This window comes from Abramis brama (genome assembly GCF_963993115.1).
Source record: "Abramis brama genome assembly, chromosome: 2".
Lineage (NCBI taxonomy): Eukaryota > Metazoa > Chordata > Actinopteri > Cypriniformes > Leuciscidae > Abramis > Abramis brama.
In genome coordinates this window covers 19835180-19854741 of record NC_139964.1, presented here as the reverse complement: position 1 = coordinate 19854741, position 19562 = coordinate 19835180, and the positions used below count along the sequence as shown (strand labels likewise).

Sequence of the window (19562 nt, the reverse complement as noted above, 5' to 3'; positions counted from 1 at the left end):
GAGGCTAATCGTGTGTGTGTGTGTGTGTGTGTGTGTGTGTGTGTGTTTCAGGCAGTGAAATGGTGGAAGCAGAAAGGAGAGGCATTCAGATTGTGACGTCACCGTACACCATCCACTTAAAAAAAACACCACAATTCTTCAAACCTGGGATGCCCTTCAGTGTCTCGGTATAAACATTACATAGACTAAGTAGATGTGTGCGATATGACAAAGTCTGCATGAAACGAAAGTTGCGATAGTCTTTTCTTTCCTTTTGTGGCATTTATATATTTATATAGATGTATAAATAAAGATATATTTTGCCATATCGCCTATCCCTACTAGACAGTTGCAAACCTGAAGGGTTGCAGGAACTAAGGAACAATTTCATAAATATATTATTTATATATAACAGGTTTACATAACAAATCCTGACCAGACTCCTGCTGAGAATGTGGAAGTGGAGGTCAATCCTGGAGGGGTCAGAGGTCAAACAACAGCCAATGGCATTGCAAAGGTTACCGTCAACACTCCAGGAGGATCTTCTACACTGCAGATCACTGCACTGTTAGACATTTTATCGTATTTTTGCGGTAACTTACTGGCAGCCAGGGCTGGACTGGTAATCTGGCATACCGGGCAAATGCCCGGTGGGCCGACGTGCTTTTGGGCCGATAGGCCTACATCTCATACTTTTTTTTTTTTTTTTTTTTTGACGGCCCATAAAACTCGTACATCGGCGGCCCATTCGTTTTGTTTTGTTTAATTGACAGCGCTGGGTTAGTGCCGGTGTAATGCATTGGTCAAAAAAAAAGTAAGCGTTAGTTTTTTTTTCCACTGACAGACCGGCCCATGAAACGCGTAGATCAGCGGCCCATTGGTTGTTATCTTGATTGACACTGGGCTGGCCCAATCACATCATTAAACACCTCCCCCTCTGGGCTCTGAGCGAGCGTGCAGTGTCAAGTGTGTGCTGTCAAAATAGTCTGAGAGATGGAGAGGAAACGCAAGGAATGTGCAGAGAAATAGCGTGAAAAATAGATACAGGCCCTTCAAGCAGACGCTGTAAAATGTGTCAAGATATATATGTTTTCTGCAGCAGCAGGACCTTCATCAGCTCCAGTGGCTGATGATGAGGATAGTGAGGAGGATCAGGAGAGAGAGATGAGAAAGTGTAACGTAGAGTCCGCGGTAAGCAGAACTACTTTCAAAACACTTTGGCTATGAGTGTAGGAACCCATAACCCGGTTACAGATTATTTCCACATCTGCATAGTTGACAATTACAGCAATTTACTAGAAGTTTAATGAGACACGTTTGTATCCATGTTTTCCGCCAAAATAAAAGCTCGATGCAGTTTCCGTCAAAATAAAAGATCATGTGCTTATCTCTTTCAAGTTTAGAAATTAGTACAAAACTAATTATGAAAGTTTTCTTTATTTTTCGGTGCATTATTTTTTACAATATATAGGCTACTATCATGAGATTAATATTATAACTATTATGATGTAGTAGTGTAATATAGACAGACACTGTTATTAAAAGAGGTTTGATTTGTTTTCTTTGTTATACATGCACACTGAATATGGGTTGGAGCTTTTAATTTTGAACCCTCAAACTGCACCAGATTGATGAATTTAACATTAAAATGCAAAAAAATTTCTTAGGGGGACCATGCCCCCAAACCCCCCTAGAGGTCCACCCACCACAGTTTTACCAAAATTCCTTTGAGAAACACTGTCAATGCAGCTTATAGCTTGTTTTTTGGATTCATCACTGTGGAGTATAGTTCGACTGTATTAATAAATTACAATTTTGTACTTATTTCATCTGTTAACTCTCACTCGTTTATACTCACTCATTACATGGCATTAGCGGTTTTAATGAATAGGAGTTAAACAAAAACATATTCAAAGGCGTGCAAAGATGGGTGGTGTTTATGATCATATGTAGTGGCCAGTCTGGGCCAAAATGCCAGGGCCGATTTTCTGTCCCAGTCCAGCCCTGCTGGCAGCACTATTGCCAGTAAGTTACCGTAAGTTCCCCTTTACAGTAGCTTACTGTAAATGTGTTTTACGGTATGATGCCCTTACTGCAATTTAATTTTACAGTAAGATGCCCTTACCGCAATTTCATTTTACAGTATGGTGCCCTTACCGCAATTTCATTTTACAGTATTATGCCCATTTTACACTATTTTATTATTTATATTTAACATGAATGCTATTGAATTTAATAAATTCCAAAAAAGCGACTTGAGTCCATGTACATCAGCATATTCTTTATTCACTCTCACAATCAATTACATCCATTTTATTTATTTATTGTGATGCAACATTAGGCAAGGCAGTTTTATTTATATAGCACGTGATACACTTTGGCAATTAAAAGTGCTTTACACAGTAAGGAATTAAAATAATCACAAAATAAAAGCAAGGAAAATTAAAGTGCCCCTATTATGGATTTTTGAAAATGACCTTTCATGTAGAGTGTAACAGCTCTAAGGCCTCGTTTACAAGTGAAATGTAACCCAATTCTGATTTTTTGCTCATATGTGACACAGATCGGATGTGTTCTATGATAGTGTAAACAGGGAAAAAAAAAACACATGCATTCAGATATTTCGAGATCGGTTTCAGGCCTCATTCATATGTGGAAATAAATCAGATATAAATCGGATATGTGCCAATGCGACTGTCATGTAAACAGGCTGATCGGATTTTCTGAGGCATTAGGTTACTTCTCCTAACTCTCCGACAAGAGCAACCCCGATGCACATCCGCAAAGGGACGGATGGCCTGTCGAAACGTTGTGTCGTCGTAGGAGAGGAATGTGGACAAACATTGACACAACATATCAAAGGTTGGCTTGCTCATCCTAAAATTTCGGACCCACTGCTCCTCGTTAAAGCTCGCCACAATATGCTCCCACCAGTCCTGAGACCTCTCTCGCACACAATAACTGAAGCATGTGCACAGGCTGCAATGATGGCACTTTTCGTCCTCCTCCGCCTCATAATCATGGTGATGTTTGGCGAACTTTGCATACATCGCAGAGCTAGCATCAAGCATATTTCATGTTTGTCCATCTGTGTAAGATAATTTAACCCCTTAAGCATGCGCAATGTTTCAGATAGTATGGCAATTGTAAACACATGAATCAGATATGGGACACAATTGAAAGAACGTGTAAACGGACGGTCAAAAAAAAAACGAATATAGCCAACAAATCAGAATTGGGCATCAAGGCCTGCAGTATAAACAGAACCTCGAGTTTAATTACACGTCAAAATCACTACTTCACCACAGACAGAGGTCATCAGCATGGTTTCATCTCTCAATTTCCCCAATTAAGTAATTTATGTTTGTTGTGAAGTAGTGATTTTGACGTGTAATTAAACTCGAGGTTCTGTGGGGTGCGGTCTTGACTGGCCTCCATACGGTAAACCACTGATGGCTGATCTGGAAAACAAAACAAAAAAAACCCAGAGAAAATGTGTGAGAAATGGTCATGAGTTTATTTAATCTAAATTTGTTCATAGACAGACGAGGAATCAACTTGTGCAACAGCAGTTATTACCAGTCGAGTTAGTTTAAATAGTATAGCTTTATTGCACATCCCTTGTTAGGGAACTCTATTAATTGCCTGAATGTACAATTACGTTAAAGGTACACTGAGTAACTTTATGACCCTTCAAACTTAAATCTGAAATAGAAAGCTTTTGTAACATTACAAATGTTTTTACTGTCACTTTAGGTTAGTGGTTCTCAACGGGGGTGGTACCGCCCCCCAGGGGGCGTTCAGCGAACAACGGGGGGCGTTGGAAGCAAGATTTTTGAAAGGGGGGCGTTCAGGCGTTAATGGGGGGCGTTCACGAGTTTAAATATGTAACGCAAATTTTTGTTCATTTACTTTTATTCATTTTAAGCATTTAGTAATTTAGCTGTAATAAACACTTTAAGTGGGCTATTTAAAAAGTGTTAGGACTATGTTTTTGTTAAATTATGTTGTAAAACATATGCGCAGAGTGTGATATCCATCATATTGTGTGTGCACGCGCATCTATGGTGCGCGTGAAAGAATACCTCAGCAGCGCAAAAAAAAAAAAAAAACATCCGTCCGCACCCGCTCTAGTCCTGACCGCAAGTCGACCGTCAGTGTTGTTGGTAGGCACTACGCAGGTTTTTTTGTATTCATTTCTATTGCGTTACGATTGAAAGCAGTATTAATAATGTCAAAAATATGATGTGCAGTCAAGTTCGGGTATGTGCTGTGAGTGTTCTCACCGCGCGCGCTTGTGATTCGCGGAGTTTTGACGAGTTGTATTTTTTTGACGACTTTATATTATTTCTTATTCAAAAGTTTAGAATGCCTAACATTCTAAAATCTTCCAGTTAAATGCGACATGTAGCCTATCGTTACTTTTGCAACGACTCTATTATTTTTCCAGTCATAGACCAGCGCTCAAGCACTGACTAGAATCCAGCGCTGATAAGAATCAGCATTCACGCGCTCAGAAATGTGTTTGGCGCTGACAACAATCCGGTGGTGCAGAATCACGCAGCGGAGGAATGGAAAGTTGAAAAGCCATTAAAAAGTATTGACTTAAGAAACACTTATATTTTTTTCAAATATTTTCAATAAATCATGTTCCCATTCACTCTGGCGACGAATTTTAAAATCAATTAAACTTTATTCTATTTATAAGGTAAAACTTTTACATTTTTAGGCATTAACTAATTCCAATCCCTAATGCCAAAATGTTTTCTTTGTTCACCAAGTAATTTACTGGTCAGGCATTATTGTTAACTCGCAAGACAGTAAGGAGAAAATGACAATTTGATGGATAATTTAAATATATTCTGCAATCACATTTTGGTAATGTATTCATTCCGCCGTCACATCTGAGCACGAAATGCTGCTTGGGTAGTTTCAAGATATAAAAATAATTAATAATATAATAATAATGTAATTGTTCATATGTGTTTAATCTTGTTAGAAGATTTTTTACCGATTATGAACACAAATTAATCACAAGAAACCAAATTAATTGTAATTGTATTAATTATACCATTGATGAAAACAAGCTGGTATTTTAGGCCTACAATTCTAACATAATTTTTCATGAAAAATCATGATTGTATTTATTTATTTTTCGAAAGTAAGGTTAATGTAAGCAGCTTCTTGCAATACTCTCCTAAATGCGTAATAAAACCTAAGTGCAAACATTACCGCTTTAATGACCGTCCTTTATTTTTCAGTGCATTTGTTTTACAACATATGGCTATTACTGTCATGTGATTAATATTATAACTATTATTATGTAGTAGTGTAATGTAGACAGACACAACTAAAAGAGGTTTGAATTTTTCTTTGTTTAATTTGCACACTGAATATGGGTTGGCACTTTTAATTTTGAACTCTCAAAGTGCACCAGATTGATGAATTTAACATTAAAATGCACAAAATTTTCTTTGTGGGGGCATGCCCCCGAACCCCCCTAGAAGGCCCAAGGTCCACCCACCACAGATTTACCAAAAATCCTGTGAGAAACACTGGTATTGCTATGCCAATGCAGTTTATAACTTGTTTTTTGGATTAATCACTGTGGAGTACAGTTCAATTGTATTAATAAAAGACAATTTTGCACTTATTTCATCTGTTAACTCTCACTCGTTCCAGGTCGCTCATTATTTTGGGGGTGGGGGGCATTCAGGGATTTGGATATTGGATAGGGGGCGCTGGCCCAAAAAAGGTTGAGAACCACTGCTTTAGGTCAATTTAATGCATCCTTGCCGAATTAAAGTATTAATTTCATTCAACAACCAAAAAAAATCAAATAAAAAATACTGACTGAACAGTAGTGCTTTCTATTTCAGATAAATGCTGTTCTTTTGAACTTTCTATTCAAAGAATCCTGAAAAAGAAGTATACAACTGAAAATAATCAGAAATGTTTCTTGATTCACACAAGTGCTCCTAAAAAAAGTTATGCTGCAAGTTCTGCATTACAATATGTTAATCACATAATGCATCTGATAGTTAGTCAAAACATACTTACAAAGCCAAAGATGCTCAGTGCTGAGGCTCTTAAAAGAGCCTTTGGGCTGTAGTTAGCTCCTGTTGACACAGGGAAAAGAGAGAAATAGAAGAAACATTATTTTTCAGCAATGATTGTTGGCAAATGACTATATTTTATGAACATGATAAATGACAGATCTAGGATGACTGCTAGATTGATCAATTACACAATCAGATGACAGTTTTACCAACAATTGGCATAGAATTAAAAACAAATATATTTTGCAATGAATATTTTTCAATTAGTCTGCCTTTACATTGCTTTAAATGCCTTACTATTTTAACATGTCATATTCGGTCCTGTGCAGAGTGAATCCAGCATTTATACGTAGCTGTCACATCTCTTACATCGTGTCTACACTTTGTTAAAGAGAGTTTTCGCGAGCCTGCATAATTCGGCACTGAATAAAAACTCATGCGTTCTCCAGAGCTCGAAAACAAATAAGCACAAATAATGCACTGGAGCGTTTGGTTTGGTAAATCTGTTTCGCCAATATATTATAACAGTATCAATCGAGGCTTGTGTTTGAGGGTGCATAGCACCCCCATAGTACCGGGCCTGGGGCAGAGAGAGCGCGAGAGAGTGCCTTTGAGAAAACGCGCGAGGCTAACTTGCTTCAAAACACCACACATTTAACTGACGAGTAAAATATGTCATAACTGGTCGTAAAAAGAACAGAAAACCTTTGTTTGTGTAAATATTAGATTGGGTCCATCTACTGGAAAAGGCAGTCAGTCAATTCTATGGCATTTAATGGGATATTAAAGCGGCAGTTTCGAGGAAAATTACTGTCCTGTGAGCTGTTATTAAAAGCCTATTAGAATTTATTATTTACTTTCTTAATAAATGTAGCTATATTTAATTGATATTGGTAATGGTTTACTTTGTAAAAGTAACTTATAAAATAAATTTGTTCAGTAAAAAAACCCCAGCTGGCGTCTAGCGATCCACTCCAGAGCCCGTCTACGGAGAGCCTTGGCACTTCCTATTAGCCCCATTGTATCGATCTTGGTTGCAGTTCCATTAGAATTCCACTGGAGGTGATCGCGGGCGAGTGCAGAATGAATGGGAGTCTAGGGGGCTAGACGGCTAAATGTGTCTCTTTCACCCGATTGCCGTTGAGAAATCTCAGATTTTATTGTAGGTTTTGCAAGTTCAACATGTGTTATAGGTCGAAAGTTGAATGAACGAGTATTTATTTCTTTTCGATTTCTTACAAGTTGAGTTGTTGTTGCCCATAACACGCTAGCATTCTGCTAATGACGTCAGCATTCTGACGTCATTGAAATTTTAAAAGACTTTTTAAACCAAATAAGTGACTCTAAAAAATCTAACACCCAGCAATGTGTAATTTCTTTGTATCTCCTTTCGAATACAACATTCAAATTACTAGACAAAAAATTATATCCTGAGAAAAGTGGATTTTGAGGGTTTTTCGCCATAGACCTCCATTCATTCTGCACTCGCCTGCGAGCGCCCCCGCATGGACAGAGACGTGTTACTGCAGCCAGTCCAGAAACCGGAAGTAAGCAGAGAGTGCCAATTCTCTTCCTATTAGACATTCTCTGTCCACTCTCAGCAGGGACGTCCGTTATGAGCGCGCACTCGACACGTGACGTCACACAGGGCTTTGCAACAATTAAAATTTTGTGAGGTGTAAGCAAAGTTTTTATATATGAAGTTTATATTAATTTGAAATAAAATAAAAATACATTTATATCATTTATATTGCCTGTATGGGAACCAGTTGTAAATTTTTGTACATATATAGGCCTTATTTAATATATATTGTACAATATATTTATTTATTTGTTTTGTTATTGGTGAAAATGCTAATATAAAAATGACTCTGGTCTCTCACTAAGAACTAATTTGAAATCCTTCCATCCACGTGTTTTTTATTTATTTATTATTATTTATTTTATTTCACTTTTAAACATCCAGTGTTTCATAATCCAAAAATTTAAAATGAGAATGCAGATTCATGATTTTCATCTGCAGAACAAGATGGGGGGAAAAATATAAAACATTATCATATGATATTTTAATGCCTAAAACATAAATACAATATGCATATACAAACTTCAAAAAATAATTTACAGTAGCACTACTGCTTTTGCGTAAACAGTAAAGTACTGTAAATTCCATATACAGTAAGTTACTGTAAATTTCATAAGAAATACCCATAATGCAGTGCATATTACAGTAGTTAACCGTAATTAATATAAGTGGTATTTTACTGGGCTTTTTTGCGGTAAGTAACTGTAAAATTGCGGCAAAGTCTAACAGTGTGTAAGACCTGCAAACTCAACTAATGTTCAGTCACTTTCACTGAAGAACTGGTGGAAAATAGATCAGTTAACATATGTTGAACAAGCAATGGAGTATATACTACACAGCACATCAGAAAACAGTGTATTTGTTCTTTTCAGGCAAAGACCAAAGATCCACAATTAAGAGATGAACAGCAGGCAGTGAAGACGATGACCGCTCACGCTTACATTCCCAAAGGAGACTCCAAGAACTACTTTCACATCAGCATTTTTTCATGGGAACGGTGGGTAAACCATCGCAAGAAATAGTTGACATGCTCATCAACTAGATCTGATTCAGTGTCTCTCGTTCTAAGTTTCAGTTAGGGCTCATTTAAAACCTAATTTTGTTACTATTGTTTTGTGCTCCAATTATTGATATGCATGTACATGCTCTATTAAAGGGTTAGTTCACCCAAAAATGACAATTCTGAACTAACCCTTTAATAATTTTTCTTGCTACATCAAATTGTTCTACCTGGATTTGTTCAGTTTCCCCATGAAGTATAATAGTTTACCAAATGTACACTTTTGCATAATTACCAAATGTATATTTAATGTTCATTGGACAAGATTGATTGTAAATAACCTGTGTGTGTGTGTGTGTGTGTGTGTGTGTGTGTGTGTGTGTGTGTGTGTGTGTGTGTGTGTGTGTGTGTGTGTGTGTGTGAGTGAGAGAGAGAAATATCAGGTCAATAGAAATTGGAGGATTTCACTTGATTTGGTCACAAGATAATGATAATGATGATAACTGATAACCCATTTCATAACTGAACTCATTTCAAGATGCTGGAAAAGTAGAAGACCATGAGAAACCTGCATTATATCGGCTGCTAACTCTCTCTTTCTCTCTGTTTTAGTCTGACGGTGTGCTAGTTCAGTTAAATACATTTAATATGGAGCTCAGTCCTGCTCAAACCGGTGAGTTTTATTGAGAACCACAGAAATGATAACCATTATCATTCTAATCAAGAGATCACAATCATCTGCTTTTTTTCTGGCTCGATACTCACCAAAGCAATCCAAAATGTCTCTCCTATGATCAGTTCTAATGACTCCTCACACTTCCCATGTCCCATGTGTTTCACCCCAGGTGGAAAGCAACATGTAGTCATAAGACCTGAAATGCCACGGGATCGGATTAAAGACACACCTGCTTACTGGCTCGTCACAGTCACTAGTAAGAAAAAAAGACCTAGTAAGGTTAATAGATCTACAATCATCTGATTACAACATATTCATTCATGTCTTGAATAATACAGAAAATGAAAATTTTCTGCCTGCATTTCCTCTTTCTTCCTTCCAGGTGAAGAGATCTCTCAGACAGTCGAGCAGGCCATCAGTGGAGACGTCATGGGACGGTTTATTGTCCAGCCCCGTGGTGATGGAGAGACAAACATGATCTACATGACTCTACCTGTCATTGCCACTCATTATCTGGACATCACCAATCAGTGGGAGACTGTTGGCATGAACCAGCGTAATGAAGCCATTAAACATATCAACACAGGTCAGCAGGATACAACAGATACACAGAATCTGACTATCGCTGCGTCCGACATCACGTACTGTTTGAGTTGGTAATACACTTAAATATTTGAACTTCATGACCGTTAAAAGAGTATGTTCTATATAGTGTATAAATATGGGCAGTATGAATGAAATTCGGACATACTACATTGACCATGTTGACAGCTGCGTCGCTTCACTGTCATTCATAAATCCTCTCCCGTGGCCTCATGGGATAGTAAATCGAATCCCATTTGTCTGTAGTGTCCATCGAATGCAAATTCCAGAATCTAAGTAGTAGTAGTCGTTCATCCGGGGACTTTTTGCCTACTGTTTTTCCAATACTATGCATCCGCACATACTACTCTGTTGGCGTACTGTTTTCCGCATGCAATATACCTGTAGGAAGAATTCGATTTTGGACGCAGTGTATGATTTGAATAAATAAAAAAACCCTGAAAGATAACTCTTAAGAAAATCTTGGATTCAGCATCACGACATTTTATAAATATAAATACATATAAATGATAAACAAAGACAAATACTCTTTCTGTAATTTTTTATTTTTTTTGCATTATTAAGGTTATCAACGGCAGCTGAGCTTCCGTAAATCAGATGGATCCTACGCCGCCTGGACAAACAGGCCGAGCAGCGCATGGTAAATTCATTTCTGTGTTTTTGGAGAAATTAATGTCTAATTTTTCCAGCGGTACATATTTTATTATTTATAATAATAACAATAATAATAATAATATGGTATCTGAAGTGTTTTTAAAGTCAAATATAAGGCTTTTTAAAAACTAATACCATGTGCCCATCCAGATCAGATACAATCTCAAAATAAAAGTGGTTTACTTAATCAAACAGGCTGTGCACACATTCAACTACAAAACTTTCAGTGTCCTGCCCTGATAGCAATGTCTGTTTTGTCTTTGTTTCATGTTTCTTTGCTTGTCTTGTGCCTGAGCACATGACTCTGTTTGTGTTGGCCATGTGCTCCTCTCGTCCCGCCTCCTTGTTTGCTGTTACTACGCCCCCTTGTTTAGTCCTTCCCTGCAGGATGTGAGATTAAAATAAGTGTGTCCCAAAGTATGTTGAAAAGAGGATGCCAGAAGTCCCCAGGTGGTCTACTATTTCCAGTGGATTTTCGAAGTGTGGATCTGTGCTCACCATGGCTGCGTTCCAGTCCAAAATTGTCATGCCCTTCACTCGCTAACTTCCCTCCGTCTCGTTCACTCGGATGTACGTCATTGCTTACGATGCATGAGTGCCCACTACTGGCGGAAACTGCAAAGGGCTGAAATGGAACATCCTAAGCCCTTGATCACTTGGAATCAGCTATGGAGTTGATTTATTATATTTATATATTTTTTTCCTTTTAAGAATGTTTAATGCAGCATCCAAATGTATATAGGTGTGTGTGGGTTGTTTTAAAAAAAAAAAAAAAAATTTTTTTTTTCAAAATTTCATTTTTTAATCAAAAATCTGATCTGTTGCAAGAAAGTATTGTTGGTGAATATAGTCTATTAATAATAAATAACCACTTTTGGCCAAGGATAAGATAAGTGAATTATTCTACTTTATGATGCTGAATATTACTTCACCTGATCATCTTTGATGCTGGCTTCCTTTGCAACTAATTATATGTTTTGGTAAACATTGTTTCAAAGACAACAAACTCCCATAAAACGACAAGAGTCAAACTGCCCAACTAGATGAAATGTTGATCAGCATAATGATGACCAAATATATACTTGAACTTTAGCTTAAAGTTTACTAAAACTTAACATTCCCGCCCAATGCATATGCAAAAAAAGGAGTGAGGCCTGGTTGAGTTAGTAAGTAGTGTGCTGTCACCACGTCCAAGAGACACTGTTATTTCCACCCTGAATTTAAACCCCCTTACTGCGGCTTTCCTAAAGCAGATGAACTTAAGAAACAGTGGTTCACAAGTCGTGCTTACGGAGGTGCTTCGGATCGATCAACTTGTTCTTCTTGACTGTCATTATCCGACTCAGACTCGAACTGATATGGCAACACTGATGCCATAGTTAGCGTATGTGTTTACAGCATCTCAGGAAGCCTCTGGAGCTGATACTCACTGGTTATGGTAAGGGATATTACATTTCCAGCACAAGCTCTAAGACCAGACCAATCAGAACAGACTGAGCTTTTTGAAAGGCAGATTTTAAAGAAACCAAAGCTAAAACAGAGGGTGAAAATGTGCGCTGCAACAATGAATATTGTAAGAAACTAATATTTTTGAACATTAAAGGGATAGTTCACTTTGAAATTAAATTTTGGTATGTTTTAGCTTACCTCAAGGGCATCCAAGATGTAGGTGACTTTTTTTCCGCAGTAGTTTCAATTTTGATATTTTTAGGTCAAACCGTTCTTGTCTGTCAGTCATATAATGCAGGTCTATGGTCACTATCCCAAAGAGCGTGCACAGAGAAGTCCAAATTAAACAATTCCCCATCGTAAGTACACATTGATGGCCTAAGACACGAAACGAGCGGTTTGTGTGAGAAAACGAACAGTATTTATATAGTTTTTACCTCTTGTACACAACCACGTCCAAGTGATCTGAGGGCGCACACGCTTCCTGGTGTCGTGGTGTGTGACGTGTGCGTGCGTTCTGGCTTAGTCTGCGCAAGCGCCGGAAAGCGTCGTAAGTGATCTCTCTTGAGGTAAACAAGAGGTAAAAACAATATAACGATATAAATACTGTTCGTTTTCTCACACAAACCGCTCGTTTCGTGTCTTAGGCCATCAATGTGTACTTACGATGGGTAATTGTTTAATTTGGACTTCTCTGTGAGATAGTGACCATAGACCTGCATTATATGACTGACAGACAAGAACAGTTTGACCTAAAAATATTAAAATTGAAACTACTGTGGAAACAAAGACACCTACATCTTGGATTCCCTTGAGGTAAGCTAAAACATACCAAAATTTAATTTCAAAGTGAACTATCCCTTTAAGTGAAGTAAATGTATTATAGTAGATACATACAAACAATGAACCTGTAAGTGAGCATAATAGGTCCCCTTTAAAAAGGATGCAAAAGTACTTTTTTACTATACCGTTGTGATCATTTTATGTGAAAATATCTGACACAAACATTCTTCAGAATTTCTCCTTTTGTCTTAAAGTAGAAACAGTAGAAGAAAAGTCATATTTGGATGCTCCTGTTTTAGGCGACCATCATGGTGTTCCAGGCCGTGGCTGAATATCATACAGAGATAAAGAACCTACAAAGCTTGGATGTGGAGCTCACAGTGGAAGGAATAAGCAGACCTACCAGATGGATTTTTAAAAGACAGAGTGTACATATTGCATGGACAGACCAGGTAAAACGCATTGCTGATGGGTTTTGTTTCCTTTTCCGGATGACAAAATAAGTTAAAGATTGCAGTGAATGAGGAATTATGGAAGCTTTGCCATTCATGACATGAACACAACTTCAATGGATCACATCAACTGTTACATCATTTATTTGATTGTTCTGATGACACAATTATCTGCACATGTTCATTCAACAGATCTGGCTAAATAAATACTTGAACGTGACTGCAACAGGAACTGGAACAGCAACTCTCACAGTGAGTTTGAGTGTTTACACTGTAAAAAAAAAAAAAAACTACATATTTTCCAGTTTTCCAAACTGTAAAACTTTAATTAAAACTACTGTTAATTGTACAGTTATTTACTGTAATCTACGGTATGTTACTGTAAAGATACCATGCACTAAACTAAAAATCGAGTTTCATTTCATTTGCTATCTATCTATCATCTATCTGTCTGTCTGTCTATTCTACTGTTTGGGAAATAAACATTATTAATATTATAAATGTAAAACAAAGACATAATGTATATGAAAGTGTTTTGGGCCTTTTTCAGGTGTTCACAGTGTATTATGCCAAACCTGTTGAGAAATCTGACTGTAAACTCTTTGATTTGAGTGTTAAAATGGAACACGAGCATGCCGGTAAGATCGAAAGTTGTTTCATTGTTCATAGCTGTAAAGCTGAAACTCGCAGTGTGTAATATCAGTATTTGAATTATCTTTCCATGCAGTACATTTCCTTGGAGCCATTGAAAGCTACAAGCTTACTGTGGAAATCCTGTGAGTGAAAATATGACCAAGTTTCTTCTTCAAGTTTAAGTTTCTTCTTGTTTTAATGCACAAACAGGGACTGAGTTCATAAACCTGTAAATAATATATTATATAGATTTATTTATCTCCACAGATACAAAAACCAAACAACAGATGCCAGGACTGTTCTGGATGTCGGTTTACTGACAGGATTTCAAAAGCATGAAGGAGGTCCAACAGAGGTGCTGTGAGGATATGAAATTTACATATTAAGAAATATACATTGCAGATATTTATATTATAAAAAATCACACTCCAGGACTATTTAAGTGAACTGCAAATAAGCTAGAAAAACTTCATCATGAGGAATATTATATACACAGCAAAATCCCCAGAGCTAAATTAACTCTGCTCAGATATGGTTCCACTCTAAAGAGTGTTTAAGTAACACTTAAGTCAGAGTTAAAGTTAAAGAGATGATTAAGTGATTGATTGAGTGATGATTGAGCATTAATGAGGAACACCTGCTGTTAACAAGCAGAATCACTGAAGGAAAGAGAAACAACAAGAACAGAATAAAAGCGAAACACAAGAACTACAACTGACTTCAGCCACAGCCTTAGATGAAATCAACTGAAGAGAAAAGAAGACATTAAATCTGCGATTTCTTTGTTATCTTTGCTATTCAAGTATTATACTAATCTTTCTTTCTCTTGGATTTGAAGTAAGTATGTTTTGTTCATTCGCATCTGAACTTCTGTTCATTTTAAGTTCATTTTTACCTGTACTTCTGAACCAGCTGTTTTATGCATGTTCAATTTCTGTTGTTTTTGCTCTTCCTGCTCTGCAATGCTTTTGCTGCTGCTTCAGGGGCTTGGCCCCTTATCGCTGCTTGCAACTATATTTCTGCTTGTTATCATCAGGTGTTCATCACTAACATTCAATCATCACTTAATTAATCATTTAATTATTTTATTAGCTTCAACTCTGATTCAGAGTTACTTTAACACTCTTTAGAGTGGGACCATATGTACTCTGAGCAGAGTTAAGGGCTGTTTACACAACACCATTTTCAGCTAAAAACGTAAAATGTTTTATGCGTTTTGGCTGTTGATTTACACGACAACAGCATTGTGGGTGCCTGACAACGCAAACTTTTGAAAACTGGTTTCAAAGTGCAAGTTTTTGAAAACAGTCTCCGTGTAAACAACACAAATGCAAATCTCTGAAAATGATGACTGCATGCACATACGTATTACATGTTCAATCTATAGCAGTGGTTCCCAAACCTGCTCCTGAAGGACCCCCAACACTGCACGTTTTCTTTGTCTCCCTAATCAAACACACCTGATTCAACTCATTAACCCATGTGATAATGAGCTGATGAGTTGAATCAGGTGCGTTTGATTGATCTATAGTGTTTCATCGCCATCTAATGGCCTTGTCAGCAGAATACAGCATTTTAGTCGCTTTGGGGGATCTGTGTGATTGGGGATCGTTTTGACAATGGTGTCGTCTGTATGTGGAAAACTCAAAGGAAAAACTTCTCAGATTTAAGCATACCATTTTTGGGTAAACATACCCTTAATTTAACTCTGGGGATTTTGCTGTGTAGAAGTGAACTGTAAATATAATGTAAGTGTCATAACTGAAAAGCAAAAAGAGCTTTTATTGACACTAAACTCCACTGACTTCTTCTGAAAGACACAACAGACCAACAGAGATCATCTGAATCCACAGTGAAATGTACCGAACAAACAGATAATGCTCTATTGAGACATTCAAATAGTTGGAAATAAACTTTTACTAGTATTAGGATTCTTTTGAAGCTAATGTTATTTTTAGTTCATTGATTCATTTTTCTCCTGCTTGTCACTTCATCTGTCAGTGATCAGAGACAAAGAGCTCATGATGAAGAAGTAGATCTGTGTGTGCAGGCAGTCCATGTCAATCTCTATGATGTCAAAGAAAAGGAAGTGAAAATGGGTCGTTTTTGCAGCTTGGTTTCTATAAAAGCTGTTTATGGACTAACAAGGAAGTTTTGAGTTTTTAAGCATACACAATTTGTTATGGTACAATGACATCTTGTATGTCAAAAGAGCATTAGATTAGAAAATTAGGTTTCTCATGTCATTATGCCTTTAATACACTGAACTTTTTTTTTCATTCATCCAATTAATTTTTTTATATACATAATATGGCAGACATGGTAGAAAAGGACGATCTTTCTAACCAATGTCTGGCAAAATCTGTTTAATCAAATAAATGACAAACTTTTTAAATCCATGCATTGTTATAAAAAACACATAAAACCATTGTTTGTTTTTCCTGCACTGGTCAATTTTGAGATTTTGCTTCTATAAGTTGACTTTATTTCAGACTAGTGGAAAGAAAACATCTGAAATGCACATTTAAGTGTTTATTTGAGGTTGTAGATTTAAATCGCAATACATTTCTTGTGAGGTTTTCTTTTTCAGAAATCTCAACTTCAGCAGCACTTACACACACCAAGAATTTGTAACCTGGCTTTATCCAATGCTCTGATTTCAGTCCTGGAAATGAATGCAAATTAGTTCATTTTTAATTAGATAATGCCTCATCTGCGTATTTCATCATCTGCATTTCAGAAAACTTGTAATACAAAATGTAATGTCTTGATGAACTGGAAAAGTATGGTGATTGTCTATTAGTTAAAAAATACCTTATTCACCTGTGGTGTCTTGCCTTAATATTAATAGTAATGTTAAGTAATATTAATAGTAATGTTAAGTTTTGTGACTGTCATAAATGTGCTTTGATTTCTGTCTCATTAGGTTTATCATAAAAATAAAAAAACAGTTTCCTTCAGAATGCACAAAATGCGTAATGTGGGACTCCTTCAACCTGCTGCAGTCACTGTGTATGAATATCGCTCACCAGGTGAGCTGCTGGTACATACACACTTTATCCAGAACTATTTGAGAGAATAATGCGAATAATACTTTTTCTACAAAGACTTCTCGATGGGCCAGTGAATGTAAGCTGGAGGGCCATTAGTTGTGCTTTACTACGTACTGTTGGAGGTTTTGCTCTGGATAAAGCCCTTTTTTTGATGGACCCCAAAAGTATGGACCTCTCGCATCTGTCTTCTTTTTATCAGAACCTTTTTAAAGTTTGGAGTCTTTTTCACATCCAGAAGACTGAGAACTGCCATTCCATTTACTGGCTTTTGAATGAACCTTTGATTTTCAAAGCTAGATTGGACATTTCCTCTTCCACTTTTCTGCAGGGTTTCAGTAAGGTGCTACAGAACTCAGGAGTGGTGGTGTTGAGCCATTTAGTGTCCTTAACTGGGCCTCATTTTAAGGACATAGAGGCTGTTACAAAAAAACTTGGACTAAGATCTATGCGCTTGATGACACGTTTTGTAAACAAGTTAAAAGAAACCTTTACAAGTGAAGAAAATTTGATATTGGAAGATTTTTTTTCAGGGGCTAGTATCCCTGATAGTGATGACCTGTTTCCATGTATGTTAATCCAGCCGAATTTCGAAGAGTGTTCAGGGGTTTTTTTTTTTTTTAACTAGAAGGTTTCCTTTCAGTTGATTTTTTTTCTTGTAAAGGCAAAGATCTGTATAAAATGTGTGTTCTTATTCTGAACAAAAAAATGCTTGACAAGAGAATTGATACCCTTTGGCGGTCAGTTTTTAAAGTATGCAATGATGTAAAACCTGAATGGAGAGTGTTATATAAAACACCATTACTAAAAAAGACGGGTGATTTGCAGTGGAGAATTCTGCACGGGGCTATTGCAGTCAATTCTTTCATTTCTGTATTGGATGCGAGTAAAAACCCTGGTTGTCCCTTCTGTCTTCAAAAGGAGACTGTTTTTCATGCTTTTGTGTACTGTTCTAGGCTTACGCCTTTATTTGTGTTGGTTCAAGAAATGTGTGATAAGTTCAATGAGATTTTTCATCCAGAAACTTTTATATTTGGTTTTAAGTATGTGCAGAAAAAACGCATAGAGTTTCAATTGTTGAATTTTATTCTTGGTCAAGCCAAATTGGCGATTTATATGAGTAGGAAAAGTAAAATAGATAAAGGGTGTAATGATGATGTGATTCTGGTTTTTAGATCTTTAGTCAAAGCAAGAATGCTGATTGATTTCAGATTTTACAATGACATGAATGATCTTTCCACTTTTAAAACGAGATGGTGCAGTCATGATGTGTTGTGTACAGTAATTGAGGATGATTTAATCTTTTGCTTCTAAAAAAAAAAAAAAAAAAAATTGTAAGTAGCCTAATTTATATACGCACTATTGTTTGTTAAAAAGGTGATTGTAATTTTTGGCTACTTGTGAATTAAAGTTTTTTCAAAATTCAAAAATTCTCTCTCTCTCTCTCTCTCTCTCTCTCTCTCTCTCTCTCTCTCTCTCTCTCTCTCTCTCTCTCTCATGTTAATGTGTCAGTGTTAGCTGTATTGAATCAACATCTCTTTTGCTCCAGCAATTAATGTTGACATTTGGAAATTTCATCCATGAATCAATGGTGATGGTGTTGAGTCAATGTTACAATGTGATGTTGGTTCAGCATCATGCTTGCACTCTCAGAAAATGAAACACAATTACAACTGACTTAAAGCCACACAGCCTGAAATCAACTGCAAATAAAATGTTTTAAAATGTTTGGTCATAGGGTTGTGCCCCGACATCACGATGGAGAGCCACCATCGTGATGCCACGCCCCCCAGCCTGTCAGACCAGCCCAGTCTCACGGCAGTTCGTGTTCGTGTACACCAGTGGTTGGGAACCTATGGCTTGCGAGCCACACCTGGCTCTTAGGCAAAAATCATATGGCTCGCAAGTTATTAATAACAAAACGAATGAGAATGAATGAATGAATGGATGAATGAATGAATGAGAAAGAAAAGAGCAGGATGTGCTTTATATTGAAAAGAAATATTAAAAGCGCAATAAGTCGCGAAATAGAACTGAATTCTACTGACAGGATGCTGTGCGCGCGCTCCGAGCGCAACATGGACAAGCATAGTAGGCACAGACATCAAGAATCAGCATACGAATCTCAACAATGGTGACATGCTTCATGCCAATGCATGCTAGTTTTATACTATGGTGGCTCCCAACATGCATTGCAGCATGAAGCATGTCACCATTGTTGAGATTCATATGCTGATTCTTGATGTCTGGATGTGTATCTAAAAACATTTTTCTTTTAATGTATTTTAAAAATCAAAATTCAGATTGTCTCATCTGTGGCAAGAAAGTATTATTTGTGAATTTATCTTTTTAATAACAAATTACCACTTTTGGTCAGAGTAAAATTAGTGAACTACGATGCTGAATTATGATCTTTGTTTCTGGTTTTCTTTGCAATAAATGATATGTTTCAGCACACACTCACATAAAAGCCAAGAGTCAAACTGTCCAACTAAATGAAACACTGATAACCATAATGGTGACCAAAGATTTTCAATAAAACATCAACATCTAAACCTCTGTTAATTGTCAAAAAGACCTTCTGCTGAGATCTTGAGAGATTTATTGTCTTTTATTTGCAGTTGATTTCAGGCTGTGTGGCT

General features: G+C 36.9%; 2 protein-coding genes across 2 annotated transcripts in view; both read left to right on the top strand.

Moving 5' to 3' along the window:
* LOC311077827 (complement C3-like) overlaps positions 1-19562 on the top strand; it is a 140907-nt gene that overhangs the window by 12666 nt on the left and 108679 nt on the right. The gene's annotated exons all lie outside the window — the stretch shown is intronic.
* LOC311077853 (complement C3-like) lies at positions 402-17891 on the top strand. The gene is made up of 12 exons (XM_084106496.1): positions 402-541; positions 8493-8617; positions 9233-9293; positions 9466-9552; positions 9679-9882; positions 10464-10539; positions 13085-13237; positions 13430-13489; positions 13788-13875; positions 13965-14013; positions 14138-14225; positions 16797-17891. The coding sequence occupies exons 2-7, from the start codon at positions 8609-8611 to the stop codon at positions 13131-13133; spliced, it is 486 nt and encodes a 161-aa protein (XP_083962622.1). The 5' UTR covers positions 402-541; positions 8493-8608; the 3' UTR covers positions 13134-13237; positions 13430-13489; positions 13788-13875; positions 13965-14013; positions 14138-14225; positions 16797-17891.